At 41.2% G+C, this 12,216-nt stretch overlaps 1 protein-coding gene across 1 annotated transcript in view; it reads right to left on the bottom strand.

The window, feature by feature from the left end:
* LOC147457280 (putative beta-1,4-xylosyltransferase IRX10) overlaps window positions 1-2,421 on the bottom strand; it is a 2,739-nt gene extending 318 nt beyond the window's left edge. The window contains exons 1-4 of the mRNA XM_086512218.1: window positions 1,942-2,421; window positions 1,071-1,477; window positions 492-733; window positions 1-376 (exon numbers count right to left, since the gene is read on the bottom strand). The exon at window positions 1-376 is cut by the window's left edge and continues 318 nt beyond it. Coding sequence (XP_086368344.1) covers window positions 1-376; window positions 492-733; window positions 1,071-1,477; window positions 1,942-2,023 — 1,107 coding nt within the window. The 5' untranslated portion in view covers window positions 2,024-2,421. The remainder of the gene's footprint in view (window positions 377-491; window positions 734-1,070; window positions 1,478-1,941) is intronic.
* Between the last annotated feature and the right edge of the window lie 9,795 nt (window positions 2,422-12,216).

The following is a 12,216-nucleotide window of genomic DNA, read 5'->3' as shown; positions in this document are numbered from 1 at the left end:
CGAAGGCTGCGGAAAGAGCATTGCTTGCTTAATGGAGACATTCGCCAAGGCCTTCTGTTTCTTAAGAACTTCAGTTGCAGAAAGAGAGGCCAAGATAGTATCAAGCTTAGGCACATCATCTTCTGCAAGAAACACCCCTATCTCTATCCAAGGTATCACATCTGCAAATGGCAGCACAATGTCATCCGCAATTATGACAGGTATGCATCCAAATACTACAGCTTCAACTAGGCGAGGACTCCAGGGTGCCCACCCCAAGGGACACAAGCAGAAAATGGCTCTTTGCATGTCCTCATAGTAAGTAGCTGGATGCTCAGTTGACAAATCAAACAAGGGATTGTTCTTGAAATTTTCCCAGATAGAAGCTCTTGCTCCCCTGCATCATCACAAAGCCAGTGCTAGGTACTGTTCATCAACATTTCTCCTTTTCAATGCTTACAAAAAAAATGTTACATTTCAAGTGGATGACAAAAAATGATGAAATTCCCGACCTGGCATAATAGCCTCCCTCAGGGTCATTTCCCACATCATAAAATAAGCCCCGGAAGTAAGCAAAAATTGAGCGAGGCGTGCTTGGAGGTATCAGATGTTCCATTATCCTTTTTGTTGGAGCATAAGGAGGAACAACTATGGAGCCCTGCTGCATACATACATGGTAGCTCTGCCCAAATGTCTGAACAAGTGTTGAACGCCGTAAAACACGTAAAATGCCTCTTTCGATTGCCTTTTCCTCCTGACATTACAAACAAACAAATTTAGTCAAAGACGTGCCAAACCTGAATACTGTTTTCTGAATAAACTTATCGGTCCGCCGAGACAGATGCTTCACATGCCAGAACTGAATGCAAAGATTAATATGTAAGGAAAAGCAGCATATCGTAAAGAAGCCTAGCCCTCCCTCACAAAAGGATTCCCAAAGATAAAAATCTGCAATAAATTGACAGATCAGTCTTGAATTTATTACCAATATAGCGTCCAAAACTAGACAGAAACCCCATTCGACAGCAATGAAAAAAAGTTTTTAATTGCACAACCACCATGCATAAGAATAAGGTATAGTGGATACAGACCTTGTAATGAAAACATGCACCGAAGTCATGAGGAACAATGAAGAAGTGGTCAGCACCCTCTGTACGGTTCCAATAAGGCCATTGGGTAGAAATGTAATGGATAGCACTCCTCATCATGCGGGGAGATTTAAAGGGGAGGGGCAGTCCGTTCTTAGTGAGATCACAGGTGGTATAAACAGGTGTAAAAAACCAGTCTGCCTCCTCCGGCTTGAGTGTTCTGACAGGGCTGGAGAGCAGAAATTCATGCAAAAAAATTTCCGCTGCAAACATGTGTGCCAAACAGCGCTCATCCCTCTCCACCACTTCTTTGTTGTACCTTGTTGGAAGCTCATACACGTACACCTTTAATCTCCCCACTGGATCATCCCTCAGAGTATCATTTGTTATGGAAGGCTTCGTTCCCCTGACTTTTGTTCATATAAACCTTATCAGTCAAGTAGTGTTGACATTGCCAGCAATATTAACTTTTCTAAAAGGCACAGGCATCGAAAGATAGATCTTTATAGTTGAAACTTTACAAAGCTCAAGAAGCAGCTGAAGAGCTTAACACCACTTGCAAACTTACGCAGAGACCATGATAAAAAGCTTGCCTCTACATATCTAGTTGTGAATTACAGGACAATGACAAGAAACTTGGGAAGAACAGTGACGCAAGTAGCTAAGAAAAGAAGTGAAGCATGAAGAATACTTAGTTTGTCCTGAAGAAAGAAAGAGTCAGGCATGGAAAACATAAGAAGAAAAATGATGCAGTATGTCAAGCTACATTCTTTGATAGCATACGCTAGTCTCATGCGCCTGCAGCGAGTGAATTAACGCTTGAGGATCAAATATATTTCTGATGTGTATTGAGTGAGCCAAGATTTCCGCCTACCTGTATCAAAGGCGAGCGTTCCAGAGATGAAAATGCACATCAGCGTCAGAAGATGGAGCCATGGCCAGAGAGCTGCTTCCATTCTCGGAAAAATGAAACTCCGGCAAGCTTATGCCGTTCAATGAGGATCGAGGAGTGAATATATGAGATCGAAGCTCGCTAGACTGTAGCTAAGAGACAACTCGAGGCTCTCCACCATGAAACGCTAATGCCGGCCTGCATTCGCTCTCGTGAAGAAAGAGAGGAGGGGAATGCACGTTTTCGGAATGCTGCTGGCTATGGCGTGCTCGAGAAGCTCGCAGACTCCGGGGGAAATGGGAGCGTGGTGCCATAGAAAAGAGAGGAGGAGGGAGAGGGGCTTGCATCCCTGCTGTTGTTGCTGCCGATGCGAGGAGGACATCACAGTTGGTGACGAAAGAAAGCTCCAGATCAAAACAATCTCCTACATGGGCCCTAACGTTTAAAACTCTCCCTCTCTTTATTAGGTGAGAACGAAAGAGAAATTCGTGTGCGCCTCGTCAGGGTCTACTGTGTTACTTACTGGGTAGGCCTATGAGTTATCTATCATCTGGGCAAACAATTCCATCGTTGGGGGAATCATTTTTTTTGCATTTTCCATTTGAGTCTAAGAAATCCCTGTGTGCCTTAGAGTCTCCTCCATTATTGGTACGAGTTATGAGTTATTATAAGTCACTACACCTGCAATCAAAACCATACACGCACTCGATTACATCGTTGGCAATATATTTTTTGCATTTTCCCATTGAGTCTAAGAAGTCCTTGTGTGGCTCCAGGTCTCTTGTAATAGGGAATGCCCACACCTTCTTTTTTTTTCTTTGGGGGAGGGGGGGGGTAACTGCTAAAAACAACCCCCCCCCCCCAAAAAAACAAAACAAACCCCCCCCCCCCCCACCCCCCCCAACCCAAATCAAAACAAAAAACCCACCCCCCTCCCCCCCTAATGGCACCTCAAAGGGGTACAATTAGATTTACAAATCTTACCCCCTCTACCATTTAGTGGGTGTGTGTATAAGGGTTGTCCCATCAATCATCAAATCTGGTTTCTCTTACGATTTCCCCCTCGTGTGGGGGCACCTTATTGATACGTATGAGTTAAGGACTCATGACACCTGCAAGCAAAACACGCACACGCATGGACAAACAATTTCATCATTGGTAATCAATTTTTTGCATTTCTAATTGAGTCTAACAAGTCCTTGCGTACCTCAAGGTCTCCTATCTTGTTTATATGAGTTTTGAGTTGTGACAACTTCAACCAAAACACGGATTCGTAGCCAAACAATTTCATCATCCGCAATCGATTTTCTTACGTTTCCAAATTGAGTCTCTAAGGGATCCGTGTGTGTGGCTGGAGTTCTCCTATATTACCCCCTTCAACCAAAGCATACACTTGTGAACGAACAATTTTATCATTGGAAATCGATTTATAATTGAGTCATTGGGTTTCTCCAATCTCAAAATATCCTAAGAGTAATTTTTGAAGGCTTCGACGCCTTTGAGAGGCACTTTTATCCTTCGGTAAAAGGGAAAAAGTGTTTTTATCTTTCAAGAAAAGGATAGAATATTAACAAGTGATAAAATCACAAGGCCTGCCGTTGGTAATATATATCTGCCGTTGGTAATATATATCTACATCAAATCAAGTACAATTTTTTGTGTTTAACGATGTTGCTCGACTCCTAAAATAAAAGAGTATCATAATCATAATCTCTTTTATTTATTTTTTTCCATAAAGAGCGAGAGCAGATTTATATTATAGGAAGAGGGCAATTACAAAAAACTACCACAAAGGGTAAGGTTCGGTCAATAGTTACAAAAACTTGGTGTTCAAAATTACATTCTACTCTGTCAAGTTTTCCATAAAATCATGCAGGCGGGCAACTAGCCGGATTCCATTGCTATGACGTAGCCTTCTTAATCTTTCCCCATCTGCTCTGCATTCGTCCAGCATTCTCTGCATGTGTGTATAGGAGCCATCGAGAAGCACCTCTTGCTGTTTGTTGATATTAGCACTGTTGTAGTAGCTCATACAGTTCGTGAGTACCTTGAAGCTGGCTTCATACACTCGACATTGATCAAGCTTTAGCTCATTCACCTGAAGGGAAAAGCAGCGAAACAGTTCTCTCAGACTTTTAGTCTGGTAAGCTATGTTAAAAAGCCTGTCATTACGGTCAGACCAAATAATCCAGAAAAAATCCCCTCTTATTCTATTCCAAACCACTGAAAATAACGACACTAAATCCCCTAACAGTAATTGCTTCCAATTTAAAGTGCATCCTAGCCCATCACTCAGAGGTGACAGAATCTCTAGACTTTTAGGGCAATTCATAAATAGATGTGGGATGTCCTCCTCAACACTGTTGCATCGCATGCAAAGCCCAGTACCTAACCCTGCAATCCTCATTCTATGACCAGTCCATACTACCTTGTGTAGGATTAGCCAAAGTAAAATTGAATGTTTGGTTGGGATGCCTCTATTCCAAATTGCCTGGAATTTGAATGCCCATTGTCGGCGATCCAGTGCAGCCCTCCATTTTTTGTTGAGTGTAGTGTGTAGTGGTTCCACGAGGTTTGGGGCTAGAGTGGGGGGGTTAGACAGAGCACTTCCACTTGACCAATACAAGGCCTTGGTGGAGGGGTCAAGGTCGCTTGAGAGAGTCCACTCCAACTCTTTTGGGAAGAGGGATTTCCTGCTATCAATAAATGATATTTCCCAAGGTTGAAGGTTGAATCGACTTGTGAGCTCGATCAGGGAGAGCCCTCTTTTGGGAAGAGGGATTTCCTACTATCAATCAATGATATTTCCCAAGGTTGAAGGTTGAATCAACTTGTGAGCTCGGTCAGGGAGAGCCACCTGTGCTCTAGCTTGTGCCACAAATTTCTCCACGTTGTGAGGCCCTTGTTATGAATGCGCTTTGCTATCCTACTATGCACCTGATTGAGGGGGGGAATCAGAGGCATTGACCACCACATTGATTCGTGGGCTCTTAGACTAAGGCAGTTCTTAGAGTCCCAGTTAATTCTTAAGTGGTCTCTATATCTGTTCCAAGCTCCCCACAGCGATTTAAGGAGGGGGGAGCCACTGGGCATTACCTCAAAAGGTCCAAAGAAGATTGAAATCCATGGAAGAGGGAGCATCCCATTGCTTCCTTTAATTTTGAATTTGCTGATGCTCCAAAACAACAAGGAGGCCCACTCCTCTTCAGGATTGTCCAATGCTCTGAGGATGAGTTTAACTGCAAGTTTGTCCGCCCATTTACTGAAGTTGGGCAGTTCGAGCCCCCCCGTGCCTTGGGGAGGCAGCATACATCCCAATTGACCTTGGCTAGGCCTTTCCTCATCGGATCTCCTGACCAAAGGAAGTTTCTACATGCCCTGGTTATGTCTCTTCATAATCATAACATCTTCATATCTTTCATATCGACTTATGTTTAACAAAATAGAAAATAAACGAGAGGGAAAGTGAGATGTGGCGCGCTCTCATGAATGAGAGAGAGAGAGAGAGAGAGAGAGAGAGAGAGAGAGAGAGAGATATTTGGGAAAATTACCAAAATACCCCTCTAATTTGTTAAAATTCATCAAAATACCTTTCAAAGTTTAAAAATTCCCAAAGTACCCCTGATATTTTGCCGTTAATCCCCAAAATGCCCTTCAAATTTTCCAAATTATCCAAGATACTCTTGGTTGTGAGATCAAATTTCTCCAAATATTAAAAAAAAATTGTAGCTTTTCATAAGAACGATGATTGTCTATCAAATCAAGATGCATATCTAGAATTTGAGTTGGCTATGTAGGCTTTGGAGATATTTGCTATAGGTATAAATTGCCCTTTTTTGGAGGTAATTTGTGGCAAATTACATCCCTAGCAGTGGCATGCACTCAAAAACGGATCTCATTTGTCAAAAAGGAATAAAGATTAGAAAATAACGCACAATGGCATGTAGGGAAATTTTGAAATTTGAGGAGTATTTTGGGAATTTCCACAAATTAAAGAGGTATTTTGGTAATTTTTCCTATATATATATATATATTTTTTGATGTTGTTTCACACATCAGCTGAGAAATTGTTCGCGATTGCTTATCAAAGCATGATGAGAGAGCTAAGAATGGAAGTAACCTCACAATGTGGAGCTTATGCCGTTCTGTTGTGGTCTTGTTCATTGAAGTAGGAGACATCGATCAACTTGTATTGAAGGTGTCTACGATGAAGCTAAGTGCCGATATCTTGTGTGTGTGATGCTTAGCATATGAAGCACAAGAGAATATTGAGGAAGGTGTGAGGTGAAGACACAGGAAGGTACACATCTTTCCTATGTCGAGGGATGCAAAAACTTTGTGGGAGAAGCATCCTATGCCATGCTCTCTCTCTCTCTCTCTCTCTCTCTCTCTCTCTCTCTCTCTCTCTCTCTCTCTCTCTCTCTCTCTCTCTCAAAATTGCAAATGTTAATACTTTATCAAGAATTGGAAGCATGCAGAAAAAATGAACCTCTAGGCTCTACCTATGTTACATCAAAACTCAATAACTTTGCATGTAATCAAGCCTATTTAAAGGCTCTTCTAGTGAGCTGACATACATCAAGTTACATCAACAAGGCAATATGGTTATCGATTGTGCTGCATGAAGTGCAGGAGGCCGGCTTTGTGTACCTAGAACTTATAAGAGTCCATCACTGTCCATGCTTTTTCTTCCTACGGCCGCTCTCACCATCGCTCTCACTGTTGAAGCTGTTTTTGCCTTCATCGTCGCCCTGACGACCCCCTTCATGCAGCTGCTTTTGGCCTTTGATCTTGTTCTTCACCTTCTCTAGAGGGCCTTCATGATGAGCAAAAGCAGCAGCGGCCTGGCCCCCTGCAGAGTGAGCTACTCTGTTCTTTCCATAGCCAATTGCGTGCCCAGCTGCATGCTCTCTTGCAGGCACATGGGCTCCATGATGCTTCAATTCCTCCTCTCCCTTCTTGTGTCCCCCAATGTAAAGCCAATCTCTCTCTCTCTCTCTCTCTCTCTCTCTCTCTCTCTCTCTCTCTCTCTCTCTCTCTCTCTCTCTCTCTCTCTCTCTCTCTCTCTCTCTCTCTCTCTCTCTCTCTCTCTCTCTCTCTCTCAAGTGTGATCAATCACCATACTTTAGCGAATTGGATAATTCCAAGACATGTCAGATTGATATTCAAACATTCAAAATGAGATGAATATCAACTGTAATTTCTTGACTACAGAAGTACAGATACAAAAATGGGAATTACACCATGCAGACACTAGAGAAAGGTATCATGTATGCAATAGCACTGTCACACTCCTTTGCCTGCACTCATTAAATGCAAAGATTGTTAGTCATCTCAAAGCCATAAAACACCTACCAATTCTTCTGCGGATTAGGTCCATCCATGTAGCTGTCAAGCTTTCTCACCTCGCAAATGTGGTTGCAATCTACAAGCTGCACAAAGAGGGTATAGGATGGTAGTTTCCTAATTTTTTGGCTTGTGAATAGCTCAGGAGTGTTTGGGTCACATACCTGACACTTCGTGGGGCATGGCTCACTACACATCCCAATACAAGGATGACCACATTTTAGAGCTTTGTCGCAAGGTGTGTCACATCGAGGCCTTGTGCATATAGAACTGCAAGGAAGACTACAAGAATAGTGTTCACACATCCAAGGACATGGCAGTAAGCATGGGACACAAGGTTTCTCACAAGTATGGGTGCAATGCTCATGCACACATCGATTAAGGCATGGTTTCTTGAGGCCACAGGGCTTGCATGTGCACCACATGGCGACTTGCATCTGTGGAAACAGGGCAAGGGAATTGCACATGGGTGGTTGCAAATGCTCACATGCTGCTCACCTTGGCACCTTGCACACGTACCACTGCAGCTATGCCCACAAGGCAGCTTATGAGAGCAAGGGTAGGAGCAAGACTGCGGCAATCCTGAGGTTAGTCAATGGCATTGTATAGTGGCTTTATGGCCGCAAAGCAAGTTCGCATCGACCATCGAGCGACATTGTATTGAGGAGATATGTTCCGCTAGACTGCATTCCACCACCTGAATGTGACCACATGGCAAAGTTTGGTGTACCTTTACATTGCAACTCATAATCTTTCTGTTACTGCATTTTGCTTCTGCGACATGACCGCAAGGCATCTGCATGCTGAGAGAGAGAGAGAGAGAGAGAGAGAGAGAGAGAGAGAGAGAGAGAGAGAGAGAGAGTATATGGCTTGCGCTGTTGCAACCCTAGCTCGTCATCGCCCTTTCCCTGATGGCGCACTCTGCCCTGCACGTTCCATGCATACTTCCCTCTGACTCCCGTTCGCACTCCCATGAGAATCCTACGGATCTCACCAGTTTATCATATATAGGACATAGAGGAGGATTCTCCCATATCACTTACGCTCGTGCCTTCATGCGCTTGTTATCACCATCATCTCCCACGCCACAGCTTTGCTTGGCAAGGCGATCACCATCCAACACTTCACACTCACCCCTGTCATTACACACAGACTGTCGAAGCAACAAACGAGAGAGAGGGAGAGTCTTTGCCCATGTCCACTTCCAACAACGAGATGGATATTTTGAGAGAGAGAGAGAGAGAGAGAGAGAGAGAGAGAGAGAGAGAGAGAGAGAGAACCCCCTACACAATTGTGTGTCTGCGAGACAAAGAGAGAGCCATAAAAATATTTAATCAAACTCCCTGGATGCGTGTTCAAAGAGAAAAGCACATTTTTTTCAACCTACCCTCACAACGACTCTGCCCATCCTTTTCCTTTTGAAATCAAACAAGATATCGATACCCTTTAAACAACCCCAAAAAAATCGTTTGAGACAATCGACACTCAACTTTCTTGATAGCCTTTTTCTCACAATGAGTGCCCACTAACTTATGCAGCAATAAAAAATTGAAAAAAACCACACTCCTAGTGACGAATAATGAAAATAAATCTTTACTCCCTTTTTTGATAAAAACATTGTGCTTATTGAAAAAAACCACACTCCTAGTGACGAGTGATGAAAAATAAACCTTTACTCTTTTTTTTGATAAAAAAAAAACAATAGTAAAACACAAGAGATCTCCATCATTAGATTTACACACTCTTCATTTAAATGAGTGCCCAATATCTCAATTCAATCAATCTATATTTTTGTCCTATAAAAAAATCCTTGAAAATACAACTCTATAGCATTTGCCCTTTGGGTAGCCCCAAAAAAACTCTTTGAGTAACCCTCTAATTTTTGCCTAAATATGGTTTGACTAAGAATAGCTAAAAATTTACCCTTCAATGAAGAAAGTCACCCTTCAAAAACGAGCCTTGGGTCACCTAACTGCATAAATGAAGGGTAAGTTTAGGAAATGAAAAATGAAGGGTGAGTTTAGGAAACGAAAAGACCAATGATAATGGAAAATCAGAAGACTTTTTTTCTTTCGCTTATTTTTACTTTAGAGTTTTCTTCCTTTTAAAGTGTCCTTTGCACTACTAGAGCTATTTTAGCATTGTTTATAATTGAGTTATTGAAGCCATGTGTGCCTCAAGGTCTCTTGTAGTATTGGTATGACTCGTGATACCTTCAAGCAAAACACACACAGTCGTGTGCAAAGAGTTTCATCATTGGCAATTGATTTTTTGGCTTTTCCAAATGATTCTAAGGTCTAAGAGGCGTTAACACTAGGTTGGTAACTTAACAGGAGATAAAAGTGTCCTTTCATGGTTTTGAAAAAAACCTCCAAAACCATAGTAGATTCACTCATTTTGTAAAATCTTTTCATAAGGTTATAGTTCAAGGCCTACTAAGCATGGAAAAAATAAGAAACCTGTAAAATTTTTCATCTTTTGGTCACACCAAGCCTCCAAAGTTGATGGACCAGTGAATTTTTATCAAAACAGTCATTTCTTACGTTTTGTTGTGTAAAAATAAGATTAGGAATTTTTGTAGGACTTGAGATAAATTCCCTAGTTAACTTCAATGGGTTGGTGATCAGAACATATGATTGCTTCTCACTCGCTATTTTTTGTTTTGCCAAAATAAATAGGTACAAAAAAGTTGAATTTTTACCATTCTGCAAACCTATCATCAAAGTTTCTATAGCCACGCTCAATACAAATAATATATGCATGTTTTCTTAGTTCTCTATTGTCTTTTATGTTCATAAGGAGCCATGGAGCATATCAAAAGAATAATACATCTCTTACCAAGGGGAATCTTGGGGACAAAGATGAAGTGTTAAATACAGCAAACATGCAAACATGAAAAAACTGGGTTGAACATTATGAGTTGTAGAATCCCATAGAAACTATTCAATATCTAGCCAAATTTGATCCTTATGACTAGATATGGTTACTACCTACAAAATGCATGTAGTTGTCACAAGAAACTAACAATATTGAAAAAGCTATACTTGATATACTAGAATGTTTCGTTTTCTTTCATAATGAAAAAATCAACCATCGTTGTGTACTATGCAAAATAGGGTATTAGGTGCCCCAAAACTCAAGGAATGTTAGCTTTATGTTACAATAAGCGACATAGAAAATCAAAAATGAATTTGGATATCATGAAATCCACCAAAAAAATCATTGAAGAGCTAAAATTGGCTAAAAAACAGGATTTGACAATTTTTGTAATTTGGTCATAACTTACAACTTTAATATTTATTTCTCCCTAGAAGCATCAGGACATGTTGAGGACTAATAAAGATAGTTCTCTAGCATTATAGACCTCACAAACATGAATTCTAGAGTGATATAGTTGCAAAAAGTTGAAAAAAGCCAAAAACAGGACCCGTTTTTTCACACAGTTTAGGTTGTGAAATGTTATGCAAGGACAATGTTAAAGATGGAATTGATATTCCAAAAAAATGTCGAGTTTTTTTCAGCTCATGAGACAACTTTCTAGATAGATAGCACCTCAAAATCCATTTTGAAACTCTTGACATAATTCAAGGAAAATGGTCACTTCACAGGACATAAAAGTGTCCCATTACCAACCTAGTGTTAAGGTTGGTGGGGAGCAATTCTCCCCAGAGGAGCATTTTCTGATAAAATATTGGGCTTTAGAGATTCACCAAAAGAAAATCAAACCTTTGTAAATTTTGTTTTGTAAAATTATAACTAAGCTATGAAATTATATACAATTTCTCCAACCTACAATTTCTTGTTTAACGGGTAGAATTTAAAAACAAAAACCTGGTAGCTGGATTGGAAATGTTTATAGGTTACCTGGAAATTAGGGAAAATTCTTGGATTTAAATCACACCCCTTTGGACTAAAAATAGAAGGCTTAGCGCAACGGAAAAAAGTTCAAGACAAAATCACAAGCCTCTAGGGTGAGTTTAACAGAGAATTTAAGAGTAAACATGAAATAGAAAGTCTTGGACAAAAAAGATTCGTTTTCAATAATATTTAGGACCCCATCAATCCCATTGTAGGTGTCTTTTTCATGGTTAGCAATGAACAAAGGTCTCTCAGCTACAAATAGGAAAAATTATGGACAATGCACAAAATGTAGAAATGCAATTGAACCCTCAATTCACCTACTTCTAGTGGTACTAGTACGGCCGGCCACCTTCGGCGGCCTGTGTGTGTGTGTGTGTGTGTGTGTGTGTGTGTGTGTGTGTGCGCGTGCACGCTATCCGCCTATGTCGTCGAGACTATAGGGAATAGAGCCGGATCAAGCTACTTGCAACACGTGGTTGGAGGAGGGACTGGAATTCCTCACTACCTTATATATAGTAGGCTATAGATAGTGTGTTCTTTTCAAGCAACCCACAATCATGAATATCATCATGTATCATTTGGTACAAATCTTTCTTCTTAGCACAGTCTTGGAGCATACGTTGGCCTCGTCATCATGTCGTGCCTTGGACGTCAAGCTACAGATGTCTCATCGCAGATCTCCCCCTTTGCCTTGCCATGTTTGCCTTCAAAGATGGAAGCAAATGATTGCATTTGGAGTGACACCCTCGCTTCACATTTTCCAAAAACAACACAAAGCTTCTTGGCTTTGCCGAAGTCTGACATGTCCTGCAATCAATGCATTCCAAGAGACAACATCCCGGACAGGAAGCTCCTCACGCAATTTTTGTGCTTTAGGAAGTGCACCACATTTGTGTTACATATCGACGAAGGTAGTGCCAAGCACAACGTTTTCTTTCAAAAATCCCAATTTAACAATATCAACGTGGATTCTCTTGTCCATATCAGATCTTGTGTAATGTCACATGTCTTCAAGGTGCAAGTGTACGTGATTGTGTTTGGAGAGATGTC

This window comes from Adiantum capillus-veneris, chromosome 5 (genome assembly GCF_014529385.1).
Source record: "Adiantum capillus-veneris isolate H3 chromosome 5, ASM1452938v2, whole genome shotgun sequence".
In the NCBI taxonomy this organism is placed as follows: domain Eukaryota; kingdom Viridiplantae; phylum Streptophyta; class Polypodiopsida; order Polypodiales; family Pteridaceae; genus Adiantum; species Adiantum capillus-veneris.
This window is presented reverse-complemented; position numbering and strand designations above follow the sequence as displayed.